The sequence below is a fragment of the Rana temporaria genome, chromosome 1 (genome assembly GCF_905171775.1).
Source record: "Rana temporaria chromosome 1, aRanTem1.1, whole genome shotgun sequence".
Classification (NCBI taxonomy): domain Eukaryota; kingdom Metazoa; phylum Chordata; class Amphibia; order Anura; family Ranidae; genus Rana; species Rana temporaria.
The window spans coordinates 639,526,958-639,548,933 of record NC_053489.1 but is presented as its reverse complement, the minus strand read 5'-3'; the positions used below and the strand labels follow the sequence as shown (position 1 = coordinate 639,548,933).

The following is a 21,976-nucleotide window of genomic DNA, read 5'->3' as shown; positions in this document are numbered from 1 at the left end:
TGCTGTGTGTGTCTATAGATGCACACATTCCAGCTCAGGAGCATCGGCATGCGTGCCCCCATAGCAAGCAGCTTGCTATGGGGACACTTATAGAAGAGGAGGGGCCAAGATCACCAGTGGGTGACCGGAGAAGAAGAGGTTCAGGGCCGCTCTGAGCAATATCATTGCACAGAGCAGGGAAGTAGAACATGTTTATTATTTTAAATTTAAAACAACGTAGCTTTACAATCACTTTAAGATCTATTCATTATACTGGAACTGATTGGTGGCATGTCAAGGGGGAGGACTTGCAATAATTTGTAAATCTGGGCTTATCCTGCTTGGGGGATGACGGCGCCGCACTCTCCCTCGCCAATGCACAACTGTGCTACCAGTTATCTTTTGCGGAAGCTTATCACGTTCTGTTTCTTCTTCAATCATGGGGCAAAAAAAATAAATAAATATAATTAGTCCCTATATTATTATGCTTTGTGTTTTTTTTCCTAATTAATTTTTTTTCTTGTTTACAGAAGTAGTTTTGGATGAGAAAACCAAAAAGGAACTCTTCACCGACACCTTCTGTAGAGTGTGTGGAGCAGTCCTACAATTCGAATCCCACAGAAATGCACATTATGAGGTATGTTACTAGTTAATAAAGTTGCTTCAGATCATTTCTTGGTTACCAGGCTGATCTTTTCAGTGGATGACAATGAAAAATATTTTGTCTGGCACCCATTCTTTGACTGTAGTCTGCCACATTTCAATCCCAAATATGACAGTACTCCATGGCATTGGTGCTCTGCTTGCCCTTCTGGAGCGCAGTGCTCTGGACTTGCTCAGCCAGTTACCAGGCCTAAGTACTGTCATACTGGGGGTGTGCCGATCAATTAGGAGGGAAGGGTCAGCAATGGCGAAGCTAGACATTTTTCACCCGGGACAAAGACTTAGTTCGGCGCCCCCCCCCCCCTCAAAGAGGACGATGTCAGTAGGGCAGAGATTGGTAAAAAGTAGGTGACAGTATGAATCCTTTTTTTTATTTTATACATATTTTTTTTTTTTTTTTTTTACATTTTACTTTTTTATCCTGTTTGGATGCTTGATGAAATATCAGGCGTCTACAAAGACCTCTGGTGGCTCACTTTTGAGAAAGGGACTGAGGACAGATTCCCCAGTTCCTTTATCTGCAGGGCATCAGTCAGATATGGTGTGTATGTGTGTGTGTGTGTGTGTGTGTGTGTGTATGTATATATATATATATATATATATATATATATATATATATATATATATATATATATATATATATATAAATATATATATATAAATATATAAATTCCAGCTCAGACCAATGTAAATATTAATAATATAGCCTATGCCTGAAATTATGCTTGTATACGCCGTTGCACCACTTTTACCTACATGTAAGCCTATAATAAGGCTTACCTGTATGTACCATGAATATCCCCCAAACTTGCACAGTTTAGGAGATATTCACTGTATCCGCTGTATGTGTCTGGCGTCATCGGCACATGCGCACTGAAGAAACGGCTTGCTCGTGCCGTTTCTTCAGTAGTTGTGTCCTGACTGGCGGCTCCCGCACGCATGTGCCGGAGTGATGTCATTGCGGCTCCGTCCAATCAGTCATGGAAGCCTGTGAACCCAGAAATAACTCCGGGAGACATGTTGCCAGTCACAGCAGTGTGCCGGGACCGCTGCAACAGCTTCTATCGAAAGGTGAGTATTGCTCTCTTGCGCGCGCTTCTTGCTCGCTCTCTTTCTCTCTTGCTCACTCTCTTTCTCGCTGTCCCCCCATGCAGAGCTCACTGTAAAAAGGGAAAGAAGCCACGTTGGCTCTAACAGCCGCGACATTTTCAGTAGAGGAGGCACACTCTGTTCCTGATGGAGGCCAACCTCAAAACATCCAGGGGCAAACAAGAGGGACTGTTGACAGCTGAGCTATGCACAGCCCATACTTCCTCCCGGTGCTCTCTCCTCCTTGCTCCCAGGGCTGAGCTGACAGTAATGATGCCGCTCTCATTACTCCTGTCAGCGGGCAGCGCCCGTAGCAGATGTCCCCCTAGTTTCGGCCCTGACTGTCAGTATTGGTTATGTTATGTAGTCCATTTTAGATGTGAATAGTTCTTCATGGAATAATGCTTTGATTACTCTTTTTGCAGGGTAAGAGACATGCTCAGAAAGTTCGCCTTTACTTCTTAAATAAAGAACTGGAAGAAATGGCATATAAGAAGAGAGCAGATCAGAAAGCAGAGCGCATTCATTCTCGTGTAAGATTTCCTCTTTCGCCAGTCTTTCCGTATTTTGAATTTTATTTAGTATTCCAATGAAGAGAGCCGTGGCATCTAGCTTTATGGGAATACTTCAGAAAAGTTGGTATTTGTGTGGCATCTTTGGGGCTGTAGAGGGGGGGGGGTAGGAGCACTGTGTGGCAGCTGCAGAGTTACCTTGCTTTGTGACCCTTGTGCTCCTCTGCTGTACTCCGTCCCTCTGCTGGTGCTGTTGTAAATATATGTGGCTTTCTTCCCAGGATGCAGAGTTTGCTCCAAACACTGTCGTTTGTGGAGGACAAGAAAGTCATAAAAGATTAGCTTCAACCTTTATGTTAAAAATTACAAGGACACTTTGGAAATATTTAGCGATGCATAGATTTGTTTTCTTCCCCCTTCTTCTCACAGTGGTCATTTTCACTAAGGGAAGATGAATCTATCTCGCCATACTATCTGGAACTGCTTCCTGGAACATGTGACAGTGCACATCGTCAGAGGGGAGAAGCACTGGTAATGTAGCCTTCCCAGGATGTATTTAATGAGGCTAGGGCTACATCACCAGTGCCCCACTCAACCAAGAAGTGGAAAAACAGTAATTCTAAGTAAGGCTCCATTCACACTTGTGCGACTTGTCATGCAACATCATGTTTTCCAATAATAACCAAGGTAGATGATAGACTCAGCAATGGTATGCAATGCCAAGCTGCTGCTAACAAAGCAAGCAGAATATTGGCAAGCATTGAAAAGGGAATTTATTCCAGAGATAAAATGATAAATCTTCTGCTCTACAAGACTCTGGTCCAGCCGCACCTGGAGTATGCTGTCCAGTTCTGGGCACCAGTCCTCAGGAAGGAAGTACTGGAAATGGAGTGAGTACCAAGGGCAACAAAGCTAATAAAGGGTCTGTAGGATATTAGTTGTGAAGAAAGGTTGCGAGCACTGAACTTATTCTCTCTGGAGAAGACGCTTGAGAGGGGATAGGGTTTCAACTTACAAATATCGTACTGGTGACCCCACTATAGGGATAAAACTTTTTTGCTGAAGTGGGTTCAATAAGACACGTGGCCACTCTTTAAAATTAGAAGAAAAGAGGTCTAACCTTAAACTACTGTCCAGCCGCTTAGCATTGGGGTTTTATTGCGCTGATCTGTCTTCTGTTTTAGATTTTCTTTACTGTAAGAGCAGCAAGGATGTGGAATTCCCTTCCACAGGTGGTGGTCTCAGCGGGGAGCATTGATGGTTTAAAAAAAAACTATTGGATAAGCACCTGAATGACCACTACACAGGGATATACAATGTAATACTGACATATAATCGCACACATAAGTTGGACTTGTGTCTTTTTTTGTTTTTTTTAACCTCACCTACTATCTAACCATTCATATAAGTGCGAGTTGCAGCGACTTCAGAGTAGTTCATGCACTACTTTAGTCCAACTTTCATACAACTTGAGGACCGTAGATGTCAATGTTAACCCTCGAAAGATGCATGAAAGTCTTACCTGAAGGTCATATAATGCAACAGTTGTCTATTCCCACTGGTCAAAGTTGTTTTCAAGTTGCACCCATCCAAAGTTGCACTCCAAAGTCGGCACAACTTTGGATTCGTACAAGTGTAAATGGAGATCACTACCTGTTCTTGGTTCCATGACCGGCACTGCGTTACTTATATGATAATTGTTTAAAGGTGGCATCTGTTTAGGTATACATATATATCTTGTTATATCTGTTTTCAACTAGCTACAACTAAGGCTTCTGCGCTATATTATATTTTTTACTTACTGCACTAAAACATATCCAATAAAAAAAATGTACAAAATAATTTTTTTCCGAAATTTTTGGCCAATATGTAGTATGCTACATATTCTTGGTAAATAGGTGTATATTGATTGGTTTGCTCAAAAGTTATAGCGTCTACAAACTACGGGATATTTTTATGGAATTTTTATTTTTTTTGTGATCAGCAAATTGTAGCGGGACTGCGATCTTGTGGCAGACAAATTGGACACCAAGTGACGCTTTTGGGGACCAGTGACACCAATACAGTGATCGGAGCTAAAAATAAGCACGGTCACTGTACTAATGACACTGGCAGGAAAGGGGTTAACGGGTAATTAAAGGGTTAAATGTGTGCCTAAAATGTGCTTACTGAGGGCCCTTTCACACGGGGCGGATCAGTAATGATCCGCCTCCATGTGTCCGTAAGCTCATCGGGAATCGCTCCGTATATCCCCGCTGAGCCGGCGGCTGACAGGGCGATCCCTGCACACTGTACAGGGACCGCCCTGTCTTTTCTACGCTCTCCCCTATGGGGGGATCGGATGAACATGGACCGTGTGTCTGTGTTCATCCGATCCGCAGACGGAAGAAAAAAATAGGACATTCTTCCATCTGCAAAATCGGATCTTTGCGGAGGCGGGTGATTACGGGTGTCGGCAGATGGTCATCCACTGACACCCGCAATCACATTGGGACCAATGTATGTCCCTTTTTCATCTGCAAACGGATGGATGAAAAAGCGGACATATGGTCCACACGTATGAAAGGGCCCTAAGGCTTCATGTACACCGCTGCTGGTAAACGGACGTTTAGAAGCAGTTGTGTGTGTTTTTGTTTTTTTTCAGCGGCCCCTGAACTCTCCTCTGTTGTCTTATCAATACATGTACACAGGGTCTTTATAGTCGGTTGTAGGCAGTTGAGTTTAGAAACATTTTATGGGAAGCAAAAAAATGCATTCAGGACGGATGTTCAGAGGCGTTGAAACACCAAATGCCTGTAACGGTTAGTAATCGTGTTTAGCCTCGTTTTCTTGGACTTGTATGTAGTATTGTTAATCAACAATAACACTACATACACATTTAGTCCCTAGACCCACCTCCCTCCACCCAATAAAAGCAGTAGTCACAGTAGACGTTCATATCGGCCGAGGCCAATGGCGTTTCTGGCGCATGCGCAGTACACTTTGTATTCACGGCACACTCTGTGTGCTGAGCTTCCAGAGGGCACTGTACGCATGTGATGTCATCATGGTCCGGCCAGTCAAGTAGCCGGAGAGAGCAAACCCAGGAGGAGGATGGAAGGCCTCTGATTGAGAGATAAGTCAGTCATAATATACTACTACCCAGTCCATATTGGCACATTATGACAACCTGCAGAGGGACTTTCAGTACCTCTTCTTTTTTTTTCTTTTTTTTTTTCTAATTCTTTCTGCCAATGCTTTCCACTTTTACGTAATTCTTACAGTATCCAGATGAGTGTCCAGTTTGTGAAACGTTATTCATTATTATTATTATTATTATTATTATTATTATTGTTGTTGTTCTTTAATTTGACATGTCCAGTCTTTTGTACAGATTAGCTCTTGATCCTCATGTCTGTCTATATTTCTTTAGATTTCAAGGTCTATATCACAGAACAGCAGTTCAGTAAGTATAAATGCATTAAACTGGTGCTTTTTATTGTAATTTGTTTTATTATTTTTTTTTTACAATGTATTAAATCAAGTTTAGCTTGTTTACCAAATTGCAAAGTGCTTCAGTAATATTAAATTACCCATAATAAGACATTCTCTGTTGGTGTTGTTCGTGTTAAATCTTGGTGTGTAACGAATCTGCCATCCATGGGCCAGATTCAGAAAGATCAGCAGATCTTTCTGCTGGCGTAACGTATCTCCGATACGTTGCGCCGCCCTAACTTTGGGCGCAAGTTCCGTATGCAGAAAGAACTTGCGCCCTTAGTTACCGCGACGTAACGTATGTGTGTCGGGGTAAGCCCGCCTAATTCAAATGGGGATGTTGGGGGCGTGTTTTATTTGACTTGACCCCGCGTATTTGACGGTTTTTGTGAATGGCGCATGCGCCGTTCATGAAAAAATCCCAGTGCGCATGCTCGAAAATCTGCCGCAAAACGTCTTTGTTTTCGACGTGAACGTAAATTACGTCCAGCCCTATTTGCGAACGACTAACGCAAACGACGTAAAATGTTCAAAACTCGACGCGGGTACGACGGCCATACTTAACATTAGCTACACCTCATATAGCAGGGGTAACTATACGCCGAAAAAAGCCTAACGTAAACGATGTAAAAAAATGCGCCGGACGTACGTTTCTGAATCGGCGTAACTACCTAATTTGCATATTAGCGGCCAGCGTGAATATGCAGGCTAAGACACTTACACCAGTCGGATCTTAGGGCTATGTATGGGTAACTGATTCTCTGAATCAGGCGCATAGATACGACGGCCCGCACTCAGAGATACGACGGCGTATCAGGAGATACGCCATCGTATCTTGTTTCTGAATCCGGGCCCATATGTTTTATCTTTTTAGAGCACAATGGGGGAGATTTACTAAAACTGGTGCACCCAGAATATGGTGCAGCTGTGCATAGTAACCAATCAGATTCCAGGGCTTATTGTCAAAGCTTAATTAAACAAGCTGAAGTTAGAAGCCGATTGGGTACTATGCACAATTGCACCAGATTCTGAGTGCTCCAGTTTTAGTAAATCCCCGCTATTGTGACAATGCAGATGAAAAGCAAACACCCTGTTGTGAATCGTACCTTTAGGCCTCATGCACACGAGACGCTGCTAAACTCGAGTTCAGAGGCATTTGGGCATTTTTTTCAACTGCCCCTGAACACATTTAATGTTATCCTATGTGTCCATGCACACAATCACGTTTTTTGGCGTTTCAAAGCAGTTGGGTTTAGGGCTGTTTTTCCAAACCCAAAATTTTGGGTTCAGAAGCATTCAGCTTTTGCGTTTTAGACGCAAATCGCGGCAAAACGCAGTACCGGCGTTTTGCCGCGATTTCGTCTATAGGCATTTTTAAAGGTGACCTATTTTTTTACATTAGAAATCTCAAAAATGATGGCAAATGATGAAAAACCATAAAAAAAAAAAACATAAAAAATGTAATTGCTTGTATTGCATTGTGGACAATCCACAACTTGTGGCAGGTGACGTGGCCAGTGGACAATCCACAACTTGTGGCAGGTGACATGGCCAGGTGACGTGGCAAGTGGACAACCCACAACTTGTGGTAGGTGACGTGGCCAGGTCACGTGGCCAGTGGACAATCCACAACTTGTGGCAGGTAACATGGCCAGGTGACGTGGCAAGTGTACAATCCACAACTTGTCGTAGGTGACGTGGCCAGGTGACGTGGCAGGTGATGTGGCCAGGTGACGTGGCAGGTGACGTAGCCAAGTGACATGGCAAGTGGACAATCCACAACTTGTGGCAGGTGACGTGGCCAGGTGACGTGGACAGTGGACAATTCACAACTTGGCAGGTGACGTGGCCAGTTGATGTGGCAGGTGACGTGGCCAGTGGACAATCCACAACTTGTGGCAGGTGACGTGGCCAGGTGACGTGGCCAGGTGACATGGCAAGTGGACAATCCACAACTTGTGGCAGGTGACGTGGCCAGGTGACATGGCAGGTGACGTGGCAGGTGGCGTGGCCAGTGGACAATCCACAACTTGTGGCAGGTGACGTGGCCAGGTGACGTGGCAGGTGACATAGCCAGGTGACGTGGCCAGTGGACAATCCACCACTTGTGGCAGGCGGCGTGGCCAGGTGACGTGGCAAGTGGACAATTCACAACTTGACAGGTGACGTGGCCAGTTGATGTGGCAGGTGACGTGGCCAGTGGACAATCCACAACTTGTGGCAGGTGACGTGGCCAGGTGACATAGCCAGGTGACGTGGCCAGTGGACAATCCACCACTTGTGGCAGGCGGCGTGGCCAGGTGACGTGGCAAGTGGACAATTCACAACTTGACAGGTGACGTGGCCAGTTGATGTGGCAGGTGACGTGGCCAGTGGACAATCCACAACTTGTGGCAGGTGACGTGGCCAGGTGACGTGGCAGGTGACATAGCCAGGTGACGTGGACAGTGGACAATCCACAACTTGTGGCAGGTGGCGTGGCCAGGTGATGTGGCAAGTGGACAATTCACAACTTGGCAGGTGATGTGGCCAGTTGATGTGGCAGGTGACGTGGCCTGTGGACAATCCACAACTTGTGGCAGGTGACGTGGCCAGGTGACGTGGCAGGTGATGTGGCCAGGTGACGTGGCAGGTGACGTGGCCAGGTGACGTGGCAAGTGACACGCTAAATACACGTACACTGCTGCTCTCTCAGCTGCTCTGGTCTCACAAAATAGCTGAAATGGTTAAATAATATTGTTTTTTGAGCTTAGGGAGGGTCTTATGATGTTTCTTAACCAAATGCTTATAAACGCAAACGCGGTAAAACGCGGTAAAAACGGGCATTTTAAATGCCGGTTTTTGCGTTTGAAAACTTGTGTTTTAGATGAGTTTGCATTTGCTTCTCGTGTGCATGGGGCCTTAGGACACCAGTAGCATTGGGCTGCATTGCACAAAGCTGGATACACACAGTTATCTTTTAGATTTTTTTTCTTTAGATTTACAAAAAACATATAATAAGATCAAACCTAAACACTTAAAATTTGTATGCAATCAGAAAGGCCCTTGCACTACATAGTTGAAGGTAAATCTAAAGGAAATCAAACAACAAAAGTTGTATAATGTGTATCCAGCTTTAGACCAGGTTCACACTGGGCTGCGGGAGTGAAGCCGTGCAAGTTCAGCTGAACTCGCACCTTTTCACTCCCGATTACAGACATCTGTGCAGGTTTCTGCACAGATATCAATGTAAATCGCGTGCCGAAATCACAAAAAGTAGCATAGAAACAACTTTTTGAAATCGGTGCAGCGCCACAGGTGTGGCATCGCACCGATTAGGATGGTGTCATTGCTGGCAAATGCTGCCAATTTGTCTAAACGCAGCAGTGTGAACCAGGCCTTACACTGTCTCAAGGCAAAAAAAATGCAATTTGCCTTATGTCCTTTGGTTTCCGTTCACACCAACACTACGCTGATTTTGCATTTTCATGCAGCATGTTCTGATGCACTATGATGTTTTGCAATGCATGTTAATAGCTGGTTATGAACCACACTCCATTATGCACATGCACTGTGAACAAATGCACTTTTTTTTTTTTTTTTTTGTGAAGTAGCCCTTCTCGTTGCCTCTTTCTATACTTGCATATATTGGGTAATGGGGCCCCAATGACGGGGCTGTTATAGATACCATAGAGATTTGATTCTGTTCTGCAATCCCAAATGTTGTATCTAAACTTCACACTGATTCAGAGACCCCAAAGTGCCTTATATGTAGCATTGTCGTAAGATATGACTACTGGTCACTTTAATACTTTGTTACGTTGTTAGGGTCACAATGATGTTATACCTTACCATAGACTACATCTGCTATGCTTGTCTGTACCTTTTGTTTCTCAATAAAGCTCTTTTGAATGGAAAATATTGGGTAATGGGGATGGAGGTAATGTTGAGAGGACCTTATATTATGTTCCTTCTATACTGCTGTGACACCGTGAAATATCATATGAAGAGGTTGGCCATACACAGTTCAAACTTCAACAAATTTAGCTGTGGGTGACCCCTTATGTCCAAAACTTGATTGAAAGTTTAAAGAAGCTGGGTTGAAAATGATCAGTCGATCAGTAACTGCGTACTATCACATACAGTCACTGTTCAGTGTTTCAGACAGCCGCATATGCTGCAGATGGCTAAAAACAATAGCTTTCAAGGAAGATTTCCTCCATCAATGCTGTTTAGTGTGGATTGAGAAACATGTTGATTTCTTTCATTTAGGCCCCACAGTAGGGTTGCCACATCATCCTTTTATTCCAGGATACATATTTACACAGGTTCTGAGGCTGATTTAAAGCGGAGCTCCACCCTAAAGTGGAACTCCCGCTGATCGGAACCCTCCGGTGTCACATTTTGACACCTTTCAGGGGGGTGCGGGGTGCAGATACCTGTCTAAAGACAGGTATTTGGACCCACTTCCGGCCACACAGTCTCGGGCAGACTGCGGGCATGACGTCACCTCCCGTCCCCCCCTGTCCCCCGTTGTGTTCTGGGAACACTCGGCTCCCAGTACACGGTAGCGGGAGCCAATCGGCAGGCGTAGCGCGACTTCGCATGCGCCATAGGGGACCGGGCAGTGAAGCCAGAGCGCTTCACTTCCTGGTTCCCTCACCGAGGATGGCGGGGGAGCAGCAGAGTGATGAGCGATCGCTCATCCTCTGCTGTGGACGGCGCTGGACTCCAGGACAGGTAAGTCTCCTAATATTAAAAGCAGCTGCAGTATTTGTATCTGCTGGCTTTTAATAAAAAAAAATTTCAGCGGACATCCTCTTTAATGCAGATAAGGCACCAAGTGAGTTTAATTACCACCTTAATCAGCCACAGAACCTGTGTAATTATTGTGTGGCCTGGATTAAAAGGGATGAGGTGCCAACCCTACCCCATAGGCTGAATGAGAGAAATTTAAATGTGTATGGCTAGCTTTAACCACTTACCTACCGTGCAAATGACGAACTTCCCATTCCACTCCCGAATCAAAATCGAGTCAGCCTGAGTGCTGCTCAGCCACTCACAGGGAGCTTTGCACTCTATGAACCAATTACAAAGCTTCCTTTGGCTAAGTGGGTGAATTACTTAATGATCTTTGACCCAGCCAATCAAACTTTGCATTCATTCATCGAATACAAACCTCTTTGTGAAAGCACCGCTCAGACTCGATTATGTTCCTGAACTGGAAGTTCCCAACCTACTGACGGAACACAGCTGTAGTTTTATACAGTGCTACCAGCTGCTGCATCTGTTAGCGAAGGTAATGGTTCATTAATTTGGACCAGCTTGGTCCAAATTAACTATTTAAAGTTCGGTAAAGCTGGAGAGCAGCTTTTTAACCACTTGCTAATTGCGCTATAGCCAAATGCTGGCTACAGTGCAGCCAGCTAGTTCTGGGACACTGCTGATCACAGATTGAGGAAAGAGCCAATCAGCCTCATCAGCGCACATCAGTGAAGGAAAAAAATTACCTGGTTGCAAAATTTTATAACAAACTATGAAAACTTTTTTTTTTTTTTTTCGGTCTTTATTCGTTTGTTTAGCAAAAAAAAAACAAGCCCAGTGGTGATTAAATACCACCAAAAGAAAGCTATTTGTATGACAAAGATTATAAAAATGTAATTTGGATAGTGTAGCATGACCGCAATTGTCATTCACAGTGTGACGGCGCTGAAAGATGAAAACTGGCCTTGCCCATTAGGCAAGTGGTTAAGCTAAAGCAGCCATGGGGGCACTGTTTATGCAGAACAAAAACTGCAGACTGGTAATCTTCAGAACTGCTCGAGAATATAAACTTCTGTTTGTTGTCCTTTTAAGGAAGTCTTTTTATTACAGGTGTCTAACGCTAGTTTCTGATTTCAGGTGGATCAACCATTAGCCCAGGATAAAAACAAGTTTTGTAGCTTGTGTAACATGGTGTTCAGTTCTCCAGTTGTCGCCCAGTCACATTATGTGGGGAAAATTCACAGCAAGAAGCTGAGGCAGTTCTCTGGGGAAACGAGTGAGTGGACAGCCGAAGCCAGCGAGTCGTCGGTGATCGGTCCGGATGAAGCAGGTGAGAATGTGTGCTAAAGAGGAATTTTTGGTTAATTTACCTGCATAGAAAAGTTGTTATTCACACTTTTGGTCCAGATATCTCTTTGCTGAGGAGGAATGTATTCTGGAGCCGTATTTAGGTGTGTGTATATATATGTATATATATGTATATATATATATATATATATATATATATATATATATATATATATAGTAGAGACCACTTCCCTCTTTTCCCTATAGCCTCTATAGTCTTGTGATTTTCCACACAAGGGGACTCCCAATTAGTTGCATTAGGCAATGTAACTAATATATAGTACTGCCCTGTATTATTACATAAATAGTATTCATAGCATCTCCATACAAAAGGGGTACACTCCCTGCATATATGTGCAAAATACTACAGTCCAACAGGTCAAGAGTGGCTGCATTGTTTTGTTGTCTTATAAAAAAAAAATGGTTTTGTGAGAGGCAATAGATTGTCCAGTACAGTTGGTAATATGTGGTGGGGAATTAGAGTTTACATAGCATGCAGCTACAAGCTTTTGACTGGGCCTTTGGGCTGAAAAAATATTAGAGGTGCTATCGAATGTTGTAAAAACTTTCTTGTAATGAAAACTTCCAGGTAAAAAAAGATGAGCAAAAGGATATAAACTCTTGAAGTTAATACTTCCAATACACAGTTAAGACTAGATTTGAATTTGCAAAAACAATTAAATGGAGCAGAGAAACCTGTCATGAACACTGTAATGGGACAATTTAAAACGGGGATCTTCAAACGTTCTAAACAAAGGGCTAGTTAGCTGTTCTTCAAACTTTAGGGGGGGCCGGATAATGTGCCAGTGGGAATAGGAAATGTCTTGGCATCAGTGGAAGTAAACAATGTCCCATCTTTGGTATTAGTTATTTGTGCCCTTTTGTTGGAAGAGGGCCCCATCGAGGGGTGTCGGTGGGAGGAAGAGGGCCCCATCGAGGGGTGTCGTGGGAGGGAGAGGGCCCCATCAAGGGGTGAGGAAGAGGGCCCCATCAAGGGGTGTCGGTGGGAGGAAGAGGGCCCTATCGAAGGGTGTCGGTGGGAGGGAAAGTGCCCCATCGAGGGGTGTCGGTGGGAGGAAGAGGGCCCCATCGAGGGGTGTCGGTGGGAGGAAGAGGGCCCCATCGAGGGGTGTCGGTGGGAGGAAGAGGGCCCCATCGAGGGGTGTCGGTGGGAGGAAGAGGGCCCCATCAAGGGGTGTCGGTGGGAGGAAGAGGGCCCCATCAAGGGGTGTCGGTGGGAGGAAGAGGGCCCCACCAAGAGGTATCGGTGGGAGGAAGAGGGCCCCATCAAGGGGTGTCGGTGGGAGGAAGAGGGCCCCATATCAGTGAGAGCAAAAGTGCCCCAAAGGCCGGATAACGGCATGCAAAGGGACGCAGTTTGTAGACCACTAATCCAAACCATTGATAGGTCAGATGGCAGCTTTCACATTTTATCCTCCACCTACTTCTCGCATGGCAATGTTTAGGACTGCTGATTGACTGCATCCTGGAAGAAGTTTGCATGCTCCCCCCACACCCAGAACAGAGCATTTAGTGAGAGTTCCATCGGAGTGATGAGGAAGCAAGACAAATATAAATCGGGTTGTTCTTACTAGAGAACCTGAATGGGCAACGTCCCATGTTCTTAAGATGGGATTACATGGTCAGTTAGCCCTTGTTTACATTTTTTACACCTTTGCCATTTTTCAGAGATTGGTGCCATTTATGAGTTTATATTCCAAGGTCTGCACACCTGTGCCTGTAATTACAATTTTACTGTTAAATTTTTAATGTATTGTAATTGAGAGACAAAAAGTATGCCATGAAGATTTATAAGATGTGTGGGATTTGGCAGATGGTACTTGGGTGCTGCAATGATGGTATTTTACAATAGAGGACATTTTTGGAAAGAATTCTGGCCGCTTGTTGGCAATTAAATGTGTACATCACACCATCTGTAGTGCCAGTTGTTTTTCAGCTGTTTACTTTGCCTTTCTCTGTACTATTCCAGCTGTTCCCCCTGCCAATGAGCAAGACAATGTGACGCCCCCTCCTCCAGAGAAATCCAACCAGCAGGAAGCCAGCACCGAGCCATCCTCTGCCGATAATGAGATCGATCTCAGTGACCCGAGCAAGTACTGCAAGCTCTGCTGTGCCTCTTTCAACAACCCATCGGTGTCCCAGCAGCACTACAACGGCAAGAAACACGCTCGTAATGAGTTACGGCGGAAATTGGTGGAGGAGATGGAGGATACGGGGCTCTCAATGGACTCAGGGGGTAAGATTGGAAGGGAACACAATACCTTCAAAGTTCTACATAAACAACTATTACTTGGGTTTAATAAAAGATTGCACAGACTTCCACACAGACAAATTAAACCATTATCTGCAGAGGGAATTTTTGCCATAACATACTTTCACACTATAGAGGACTTGCCTTTTACATGACTAATGGATGTGCAGATTACTGAGGCTCCGATTTTGTCCCCAAAAGGCTACAAAAAAACCCCATCCTTAAACTCTATAAATGACCAGACGACACATTCTCTTTGGAGTCGAATGGCCATAGCAGCCTTTTTTATTAAAAACGACAATAAAATACAAAAAACTCTCAACATACAATGTAATGCATATAATGCATCACATAACCAGTTAAAACAAACAAAACTCGGTTTTAAACCTGCCTGGTCTAGAGATCTTTGAAGGGCAGTTATTTTCATTAAGTAGTTGTATCTGTACACCCCATGAAAAAAAGCCCCCACGCCGCATATTACGCCAGCTCAGGGACAATTACCATTTACCTCCTTCAGATACAACCAACTACCAAAACCATTGTTCCCATTGTCTTAGTAAGGGAAGGAACACCCATACCTCCAGATGGGCCCACCCCCCTAAACCTCCATTATTTTCTCGCCTTTAACTGCTTGCCGACCAGCCGCCGCAGTTATATGGCAGCAGGTCGGCTTTGCTGGGCGAGATCACGTAGCTATACGTCATCTCGCCGAGCAGCCGATAGGGGCACGCCCCTGACGCCGACACGCATGCCTGGCGGTTGTAATCACCGCCGGGCACCAGTGATCGCTTGTTACAGAGCGAGAACCGGGAGCTGTGTGTGTAAACGCACAGCCCCCCCGGTCCTGTCGGGGAGAAATGCAGATCTTCTGTTCATACAATGTATGAACAGCGATCAGTAATTTCCCCAAGTCAGTCCCACCCCCTTCAGTTGGAACACACCCAGGGAACATACTTAACCCCTTCCCCGCCCCCTAGTGTTAACCCCTTCCCTGCCAGTGGCATTTTTATAGTAATCGATGCATTTTTATAGCACTGATCGCTATAAAAATGCCAATGGTCCCAAAATGTCGCAGTACCGATAAAAATCGCTGATTACTAGTAAAAAAAAAATATTAATAAAAATGCCATAAAACTATGCCCTATTTTCTAAACGCTATAACTTTTGCACAAACCAATCAATAAACGCTTATTGCGATTTTTTTTTTTTACGAAAAATATGTAGAAGAATACGTATCAGCCCAAACTGAGGAAAAAAATAGTTTTTTATATATTTTTGGGGGATAATTATTATAGCAAAAAGTAAAAAATATATATTTTTTTCAAAATTGTCGCTCTATTTTGGCGCCGGTCCTGAGGAGCTGCGGGCAGGAGTTTTTAGGCGAGGCTGAGGCCTAGCCCACAGCGTCCGGCCTCGCGGACTAGGCAGAAGCCGAGGCCTCGTCTGAAGACTCCTGCCCGCAGCTCCTCAGGACCGGCGCAGTGTCGGCGCCAGTCCCCGGGAGCTGTGGGCAGGAGTCTTTAGGCAAGGCTGCGGCTTCGGCCTAGTCCACGGCGTCCGGCCTCGCCTAAAAACTCCTGCCCGCAGCTCCTCAGGACCGGCGCGGTGTAAAAAAATAAATCGATCTGCTAAAAATCTATATCGATTTGACCTCAACTCGATTTAAGATTCAAATCGATTTTTTCCCCCAGCCCTACCTCTGGCCTAGTCAAAATCCTAACCTAAATCTGAATGAGCTGCTGTGGCATGACCTTAAACAGGTTGTTCATACTGGAAAACCCTCCAATGTGGTTAAATTAAAATAATTCTGCAATGAAGATTGGGCCAAAATTCCCCCACAGCAATGTGAAAGACTCATTGCCAGTTATTGCAGACTGCACTTTGTATTTTTTTTGGGTTATCTTTGTGTAATAATAAAAATGTGTTTGATCTGAATCTTAAAGCGGGGGTTCACCCCAAAAAAATTTTTTAAACATTACATTCAGCCGAGTTGTCAGAATGACAATCGGCTGTTTTATTTTATTTTATCCCCGTACATACCGTATTTTCACTGCCGCTTCCGGATATGTCTTCTGCGGGTCTGGGCGTTCCTAATTGACAGGCTTCCGACCATCGCATACTGCGCGTCACGATTTGCCGAAAGAAGCCGGACTGTGAGTCGGCTTCTTTCGGCAACTCGTGACGCGCAGTATGCGACGGTCGGAAGCCTGTCAATCAGTTAGGAATGCCCAGTCCCGCAGAAGACATATCCGGAAGCGGCGGTGAAAATACGGTATGTACGGGGATAAAATAAAAAAAAACAGCCGATTGTCATTCTGACAACTCGGCTGAATGTAATGTTCAAAAAAATTTTTTTGGGTGAACCCCCGCTTTAAGTGTGACAAATATGCAAATAAAAAAAATCAGGAAGGGGGCAAATACTTTTTCACAACACTGTACATGAGTCGATATGCTGGTAAATTGACTTTTTTATCTGCAACAAAACAATATTACTGAAAATGTTCTTGTGGTATATTGCTTTTTTTACTTCTATCCAGGCATTGGTCAGATTTACTGACCAGGCCATTTTTTGCGATGTGACACTGCGTCGCTTTAACTGACAATTGCAACGTTGTACCCAAACAAAATTGACGACATTTTTTTCCCCCACAAATAAAGCTTTCTTTTGGTGGTATTTGATCACCTCTACGTTTTTTAATTTTTTGCGCTAGAAACAAAAAAAACTATTTTTTACTTTTTGCTATAATAAATATCCCCCCCCAAAAAAATATAAAAAGATGATTTCCTTCTCAGTTTAGGCTGATGTGTATTCTTTTACATATTTTTGTAAAAAAAAAAAAAAATCGCAATAGGCGTATATTGATTTGCGCAAAAGTTATAGCATCTACAAAATGGGGAATATATTTGTGGCATTTATTACTAGTAATGGTGGTGATCTGCGATTTTTATTTATTTTTTATTATTATTATTATTGGGATTGCGGCGGTCAGATTGGACACTTTTTTTTTTGGGGACCATTGACATTTTATACAGGGATCAGTGATCACTGATTACTGTATAAATGTCATTGGCAGGGAAGGGGTTAACACTAGGGGGCGATCAAGGGGTTAAATGTGTTTCCTAGGGAGTGATTCTACCTGGGGGGGGGTGAGACTGCCTGGAAGAGGAGACCGATCGCTGTTCATACTTAATATGAACAACAGATCTGTCTCCTCTCCCCTGACAGAACGGAGATCTGTCTGTTTACATTGACAGATCTCCGTTCTGTCTCTCTCAGGAGCGATCGCAGGTGCCCAGCGGACATCGCAGCCCCTGGGCACGCGCATCGGCGACGTCGTCGCACCATGGGCATGCGCCCCCTAGTGGTCTTAAAGCAGCCCACGTACAGCAACAGCGATTTGTCCAGGAGAGACAATCTGCCGCAGTATAACTGCGGTGACTGGTCCTCTAGTGGTTAAGGCTCATCTTTGAAAGTATTAAAAAAACTACCTCTGCAGTAGGGCTCCCCCAATTAAATAGTTGTTTTTGAATAGAGTAAAATAAAAAAATGGCTGTAGCTACATTATTTCTCATTCACCTGGCAGCTCCTGCTCATTTTTTCTCTGACACTTGAGGTTGTAGCAGGCCCTTGGCGTCCTCGCTTACAATGCAGAACTGCTGGTCCCTCATGTTGGTGATGACATCACAGTGTGAATGCTGGCCAGAGCACTGAACAGGGGAGTGTTTGGGGGTCAGGTCACTTGGAAGAGGTTGAGCCTCCAGGAGTGAAGGATGAGTTAAAGTGGAACTTTAGTCAGACAAATTAAGTCCTACTAGATTACTTCAGGTTGGCTCCTTTTGCAGGTATCGCTATGTAAAACATTAAGGCCTGGTTCACACCTATGATTTTTTTTTTGTGCGTTTTCCGTTTTGCAGAAACATACTACCGTCCCTTTAATATGGTTTCCATGTTCACATCTGTGCATTTTATGAAAAGGGCCAGGGACTTGTTTTTGGTTCCATAGACTTCAATCGATCAAAAACGTGCAATGAAAAACCGCGAAATGCACCTGGAATACGCAAACTGCAAGCTGCACATGTGTGAACCAGGCCTAAGAATAAGTGTCTCACCCTGCTTTACACATGCTTAGTTGCTTTCTGTTTTTAGGCACCCCTGAATTTGTAGAGGCCGATCTGCTGACAGCCTAAAGATTTTCTGTTGCTCAGGGGCTCAGCAAAATTGTAGCCTTCAGCAAGAAGAAACGGGAAAAATGCTGGAGGAAATTTACAGCACACACTATTTTTGGTAGGCTCTTTACCACGTGATCAGCCGTGTCCAATCATGGCTGATCACAGTGTAAACAGGAAGAGCGGTTTATTGGCTTCTCACTCGAGCCTGACAGACATGAGTAGAGGAGAGCCAATCGGCTGCTCTCCTGACACGGGGGGGGCGGGGGTCTGTGCTTAATGTTCATCACCCGCGGATGCCCAAACTGGACCGCCAGGGTGCCTACCACACGTGGATGACCAGGTATGGCCACCAGGTGTCCCACAGAGTGCCCTAAAAAGTTCCAGTCAGTGCCCACTACCAATGCCTGCCAGATGTTTCCTCATCATTGATGTCCAGACTTACCACCCATAAGTATCCATCAGTGCAGCCGTTAAGTGCCCATGAGTGCCTATCAGTGGCGCCTTATCAGTGCCCGTCAATTCAGCCCCATCAGTGCCCATCAGTGAAGGCGAAGACATACTTATTTACAACATTTTATAACAGAAACAAAGAAAAACTTTTAATTTTTTTACATTTCCTGGCTTTTTTTATCTGTTGCGCAAAAAATAAAAACTCCAGAAGTGATCAAATACCACCAAAAGAAAGCTATTTGTGGGAGCAAAATGCTAAAAATTTATTTTGGGTACAGTGTAGCATGACTGCGCAATTGTCAAAGTGAGACCGCGCTGAAATCTAAAAATTGGCCTGGGCAGGAAGGGGGGTGTAAGTGCCTGTTATTGAAGTGGTTAATGTGGAATGTATGTCCTTTGCTAAGGAACATCATTTTTATCAAGTTTTTATGGGTAAAATTCCACTTTAATTAAGGAACTTTTTTGCTTTTATCATAGGAAAATGAACCCTTGTAGACACCTACAAGGGTTCATTTTCCTATGATAAAAGCAAAAAAGTTCCTCAATTAAAGTGGAATTTTACCCATAAAAACTTGATAAAAAGGAAGTAAACAAAAGCAGATACATTTGAAGTCTAGTCTGGTGGACAACGTCGGCTCCCTCTATAGATACAGTGGAGGAGTGATGTAGCCACTCAGGGTCAGGAAGCATATTTCTTACCCCCCCCTTTTTTTTTTCCTCAAACAGGAGACGGGATGTACGTGTGTCCAATCTGCAGCATTACCCTCACCTCCATAGAGATGTACCAATCCCACATGCAAGGAAACAAGCATCAAACCAAGTAAGTAATTACACAACGCCTATAGGAAATGCTTTGAAGAAAATATCTCCCCATTTCTTGGCAGCTAGAATTCAGAATGTGAAGTACTTGTTTGATCACTGTCCTCCACTGAATAGGCTTTTTTTCTTAGAAACATTGGCCCGGATTCACAGACATCGGTGTATATTTATGCCGCCGTAGCTTATCTTCTTTATGCTACACCGACACAGCACAGAGAGGCAAGCACTGAATTCACAAAGCACTTCCTCCCAAATCTGCACTGGGTTTCTCAGGCGTAAGTGGAAGTGGGTGTGAGCCATGCTAATGAGGCGTGACCCCATGCAAATGATGCGTATCGCCAACTGCGCATGCGCCGTCCCGTGGGCGCATTTCAGTGCGCATGCTCACAATCACGTCGGAACAACTGCCTAAGATACGCCGGATCACTGCCTACGGCGTGAACGTAACCTACGCCCAGCCCTATTCACGTACAACGTAAAATATGCCAGCTTGTGTTCCCTGGTGCAGCCTTTTGCATGGATGCTGCTGAGTTACACCTCCTTTATGGGGAATAACTTCACGCCGTACGTACAACTTACGCGCACCAGTCGTAGCCTGCATCGGGCGCAAGTATGATCGTAAATCGGCGTATCTCCCTCATTTGCATATGTGAATAGAAAATCAATGGGAGCGCCACATGCGTCCAGCGTAAATATGCGCCCACGATACGCCGGCGTAGGCAAGTTACGTCGGTCGGATGAAGCCTATTTTTAGGCGTATCTTAGTTTGTGGGTCGGCGCATAGATACGCTGGCGCACATTTGTACTTACGACGGCGTATCTTGAGATACGTCGACGCAAGTGCTTTGTGAATCCGGGCCATTTTGTGCAATGTTAGAGAAGTTGGCCTTTTCCAATTTCACAACAGGTCGGAAGGCGGAACTTACAGGTGCAGAGTGAATCTATCCTTCTCTAAGGCCTGAGACAAACTCTGAATTCCCAGAGGACTAACAAGGGAACGCCCAGAGGCGATTCAGTTTGCATGTGTAGCGCTTTACAAGTTTTTCACTCAAGGGAATTTTTTAATTCAATAAGTTTTTATTAAATTTTTTCAGATATAAACACAATGGACAAAACTTTTTGTACATATCATCAGAAAATTTCGATAACTTGGTTGCAAAGTAAAAGTTATACATCAATATTCCCGTATACTGTATATTGTATTGAAGGGATATACCTCTAAACATCTCTTCCCTCTAAGTCATCAGAACTCTCGAATTAGTGCGGTCTCGGAGAAGAACGGGAGACCAAAGGGTATATGGAGAGGAAGGAGTAAGGGCAGGCCCCCCCCCACACCCCCATGGGATCTAACTGTGTGCTTCCTAAGAGGGACCAGCCCCCATCCCCCCCCACCCCCACCCCATATCAATAACAAGACCCACATGAGTGAAGTAATAGAGGTCATATTCGAGATTGCCAAAATAGTACAGTAGAGGGTAAGTAAATCTCAGTAAGTAATAGAAAGGGTAGAGAGGACGAGAGAGAAGAGGGGAGAAGGATAAAAGAAAAGGGAAAAAACAAGAAAACAAACAAAGAAAAGGAAGAGCAGGACACATACAGGTATCAAGTGGTTATTTGCACATCAAAATTCTGTATCTGCTATAAGTACTCAATGTATTCACAATAGTTAGAGATATAAATCCTTTTAACATCTAAATTTCATCTTGTACCACTCAGTCCACGGACTCCACCTTTTGCAAGCCATCATATACCTGCCTTGAGATGCTGCGAACATTAGTTCATATCCTATGTGTGTATTGACTGTTGTAATTATTTCCTGCAATACGGGAACCCTTTTGTCTTTCCAGAGGCGTGTGATAGCCAGTCTGGTACCCAGTAGTATGTGGGAAACAATCCCTCTACTGAGTTTTGGGATAGTGTCTATCTCCAACGAGAGGACAGCAAACCCCGGTGTTTCAGGCACCCTCTCCTGTACTACCCGGAACACCAGGTCAAAAACTGCGTTCCACATTGGGCGCAAGTATGGGCATTCCCATAGTATGTGTATTAAAGTACCCACATGGCCACATCCCCTCCAGCATAGTGGAGATGCTTGTGGGCTGAATTTTGAAATCCTAAAAGGGGTCAAATACCATCTCAGCAGCACTTTCTGGTGTTGTTCCCAAAGATTTATGCATCTAGTGGAGGTGTAAGTCGCTTGTAGAGCACGTTGCCATTGTTCCGAGGAGTAGGAAGTGGCTAGATCCCTCTCCCATGCTTCTATATTAGTGGATTTCGTAAATAGTAGTTTATTATTTATAGCACTATAAAACAGGGAGATCCCTTTTATGTTAGTATGCTGATTGGTGAGGTATAGTGTTATCCTCCAGTGGAGCTGGATCGAGACAGGCGGACCACTCTTAAGGAAATGGTATATTCGTAGGTAAGTAAAGTAGTCAGCCTCCCCCAGGCCAAACTC

The 21,976-nt window shown here is 44.3% G+C and overlaps 1 protein-coding gene across 1 annotated transcript in view; it reads left to right on the top strand.

Moving 5' to 3' along the window:
- The window catches only part of LOC120924472 (zinc finger matrin-type protein 1-like), a 79,042-nt gene that overhangs the window by 43,623 nt on the left and 13,443 nt on the right, over positions 1–21,976 (top strand). The window contains exons 2-7 of the mRNA XM_040335458.1: positions 510–616; positions 2,157–2,264; positions 5,656–5,688; positions 11,598–11,790; positions 13,798–14,064; positions 19,426–19,519. Of these exons, the coding sequence (XP_040191392.1) occupies positions 510–616; positions 2,157–2,264; positions 5,656–5,688; positions 11,598–11,790; positions 13,798–14,064; positions 19,426–19,519 (802 nt within the window). The remainder of the gene's footprint in view (positions 1–509; positions 617–2,156; positions 2,265–5,655; positions 5,689–11,597; positions 11,791–13,797; positions 14,065–19,425; positions 19,520–21,976) is intronic.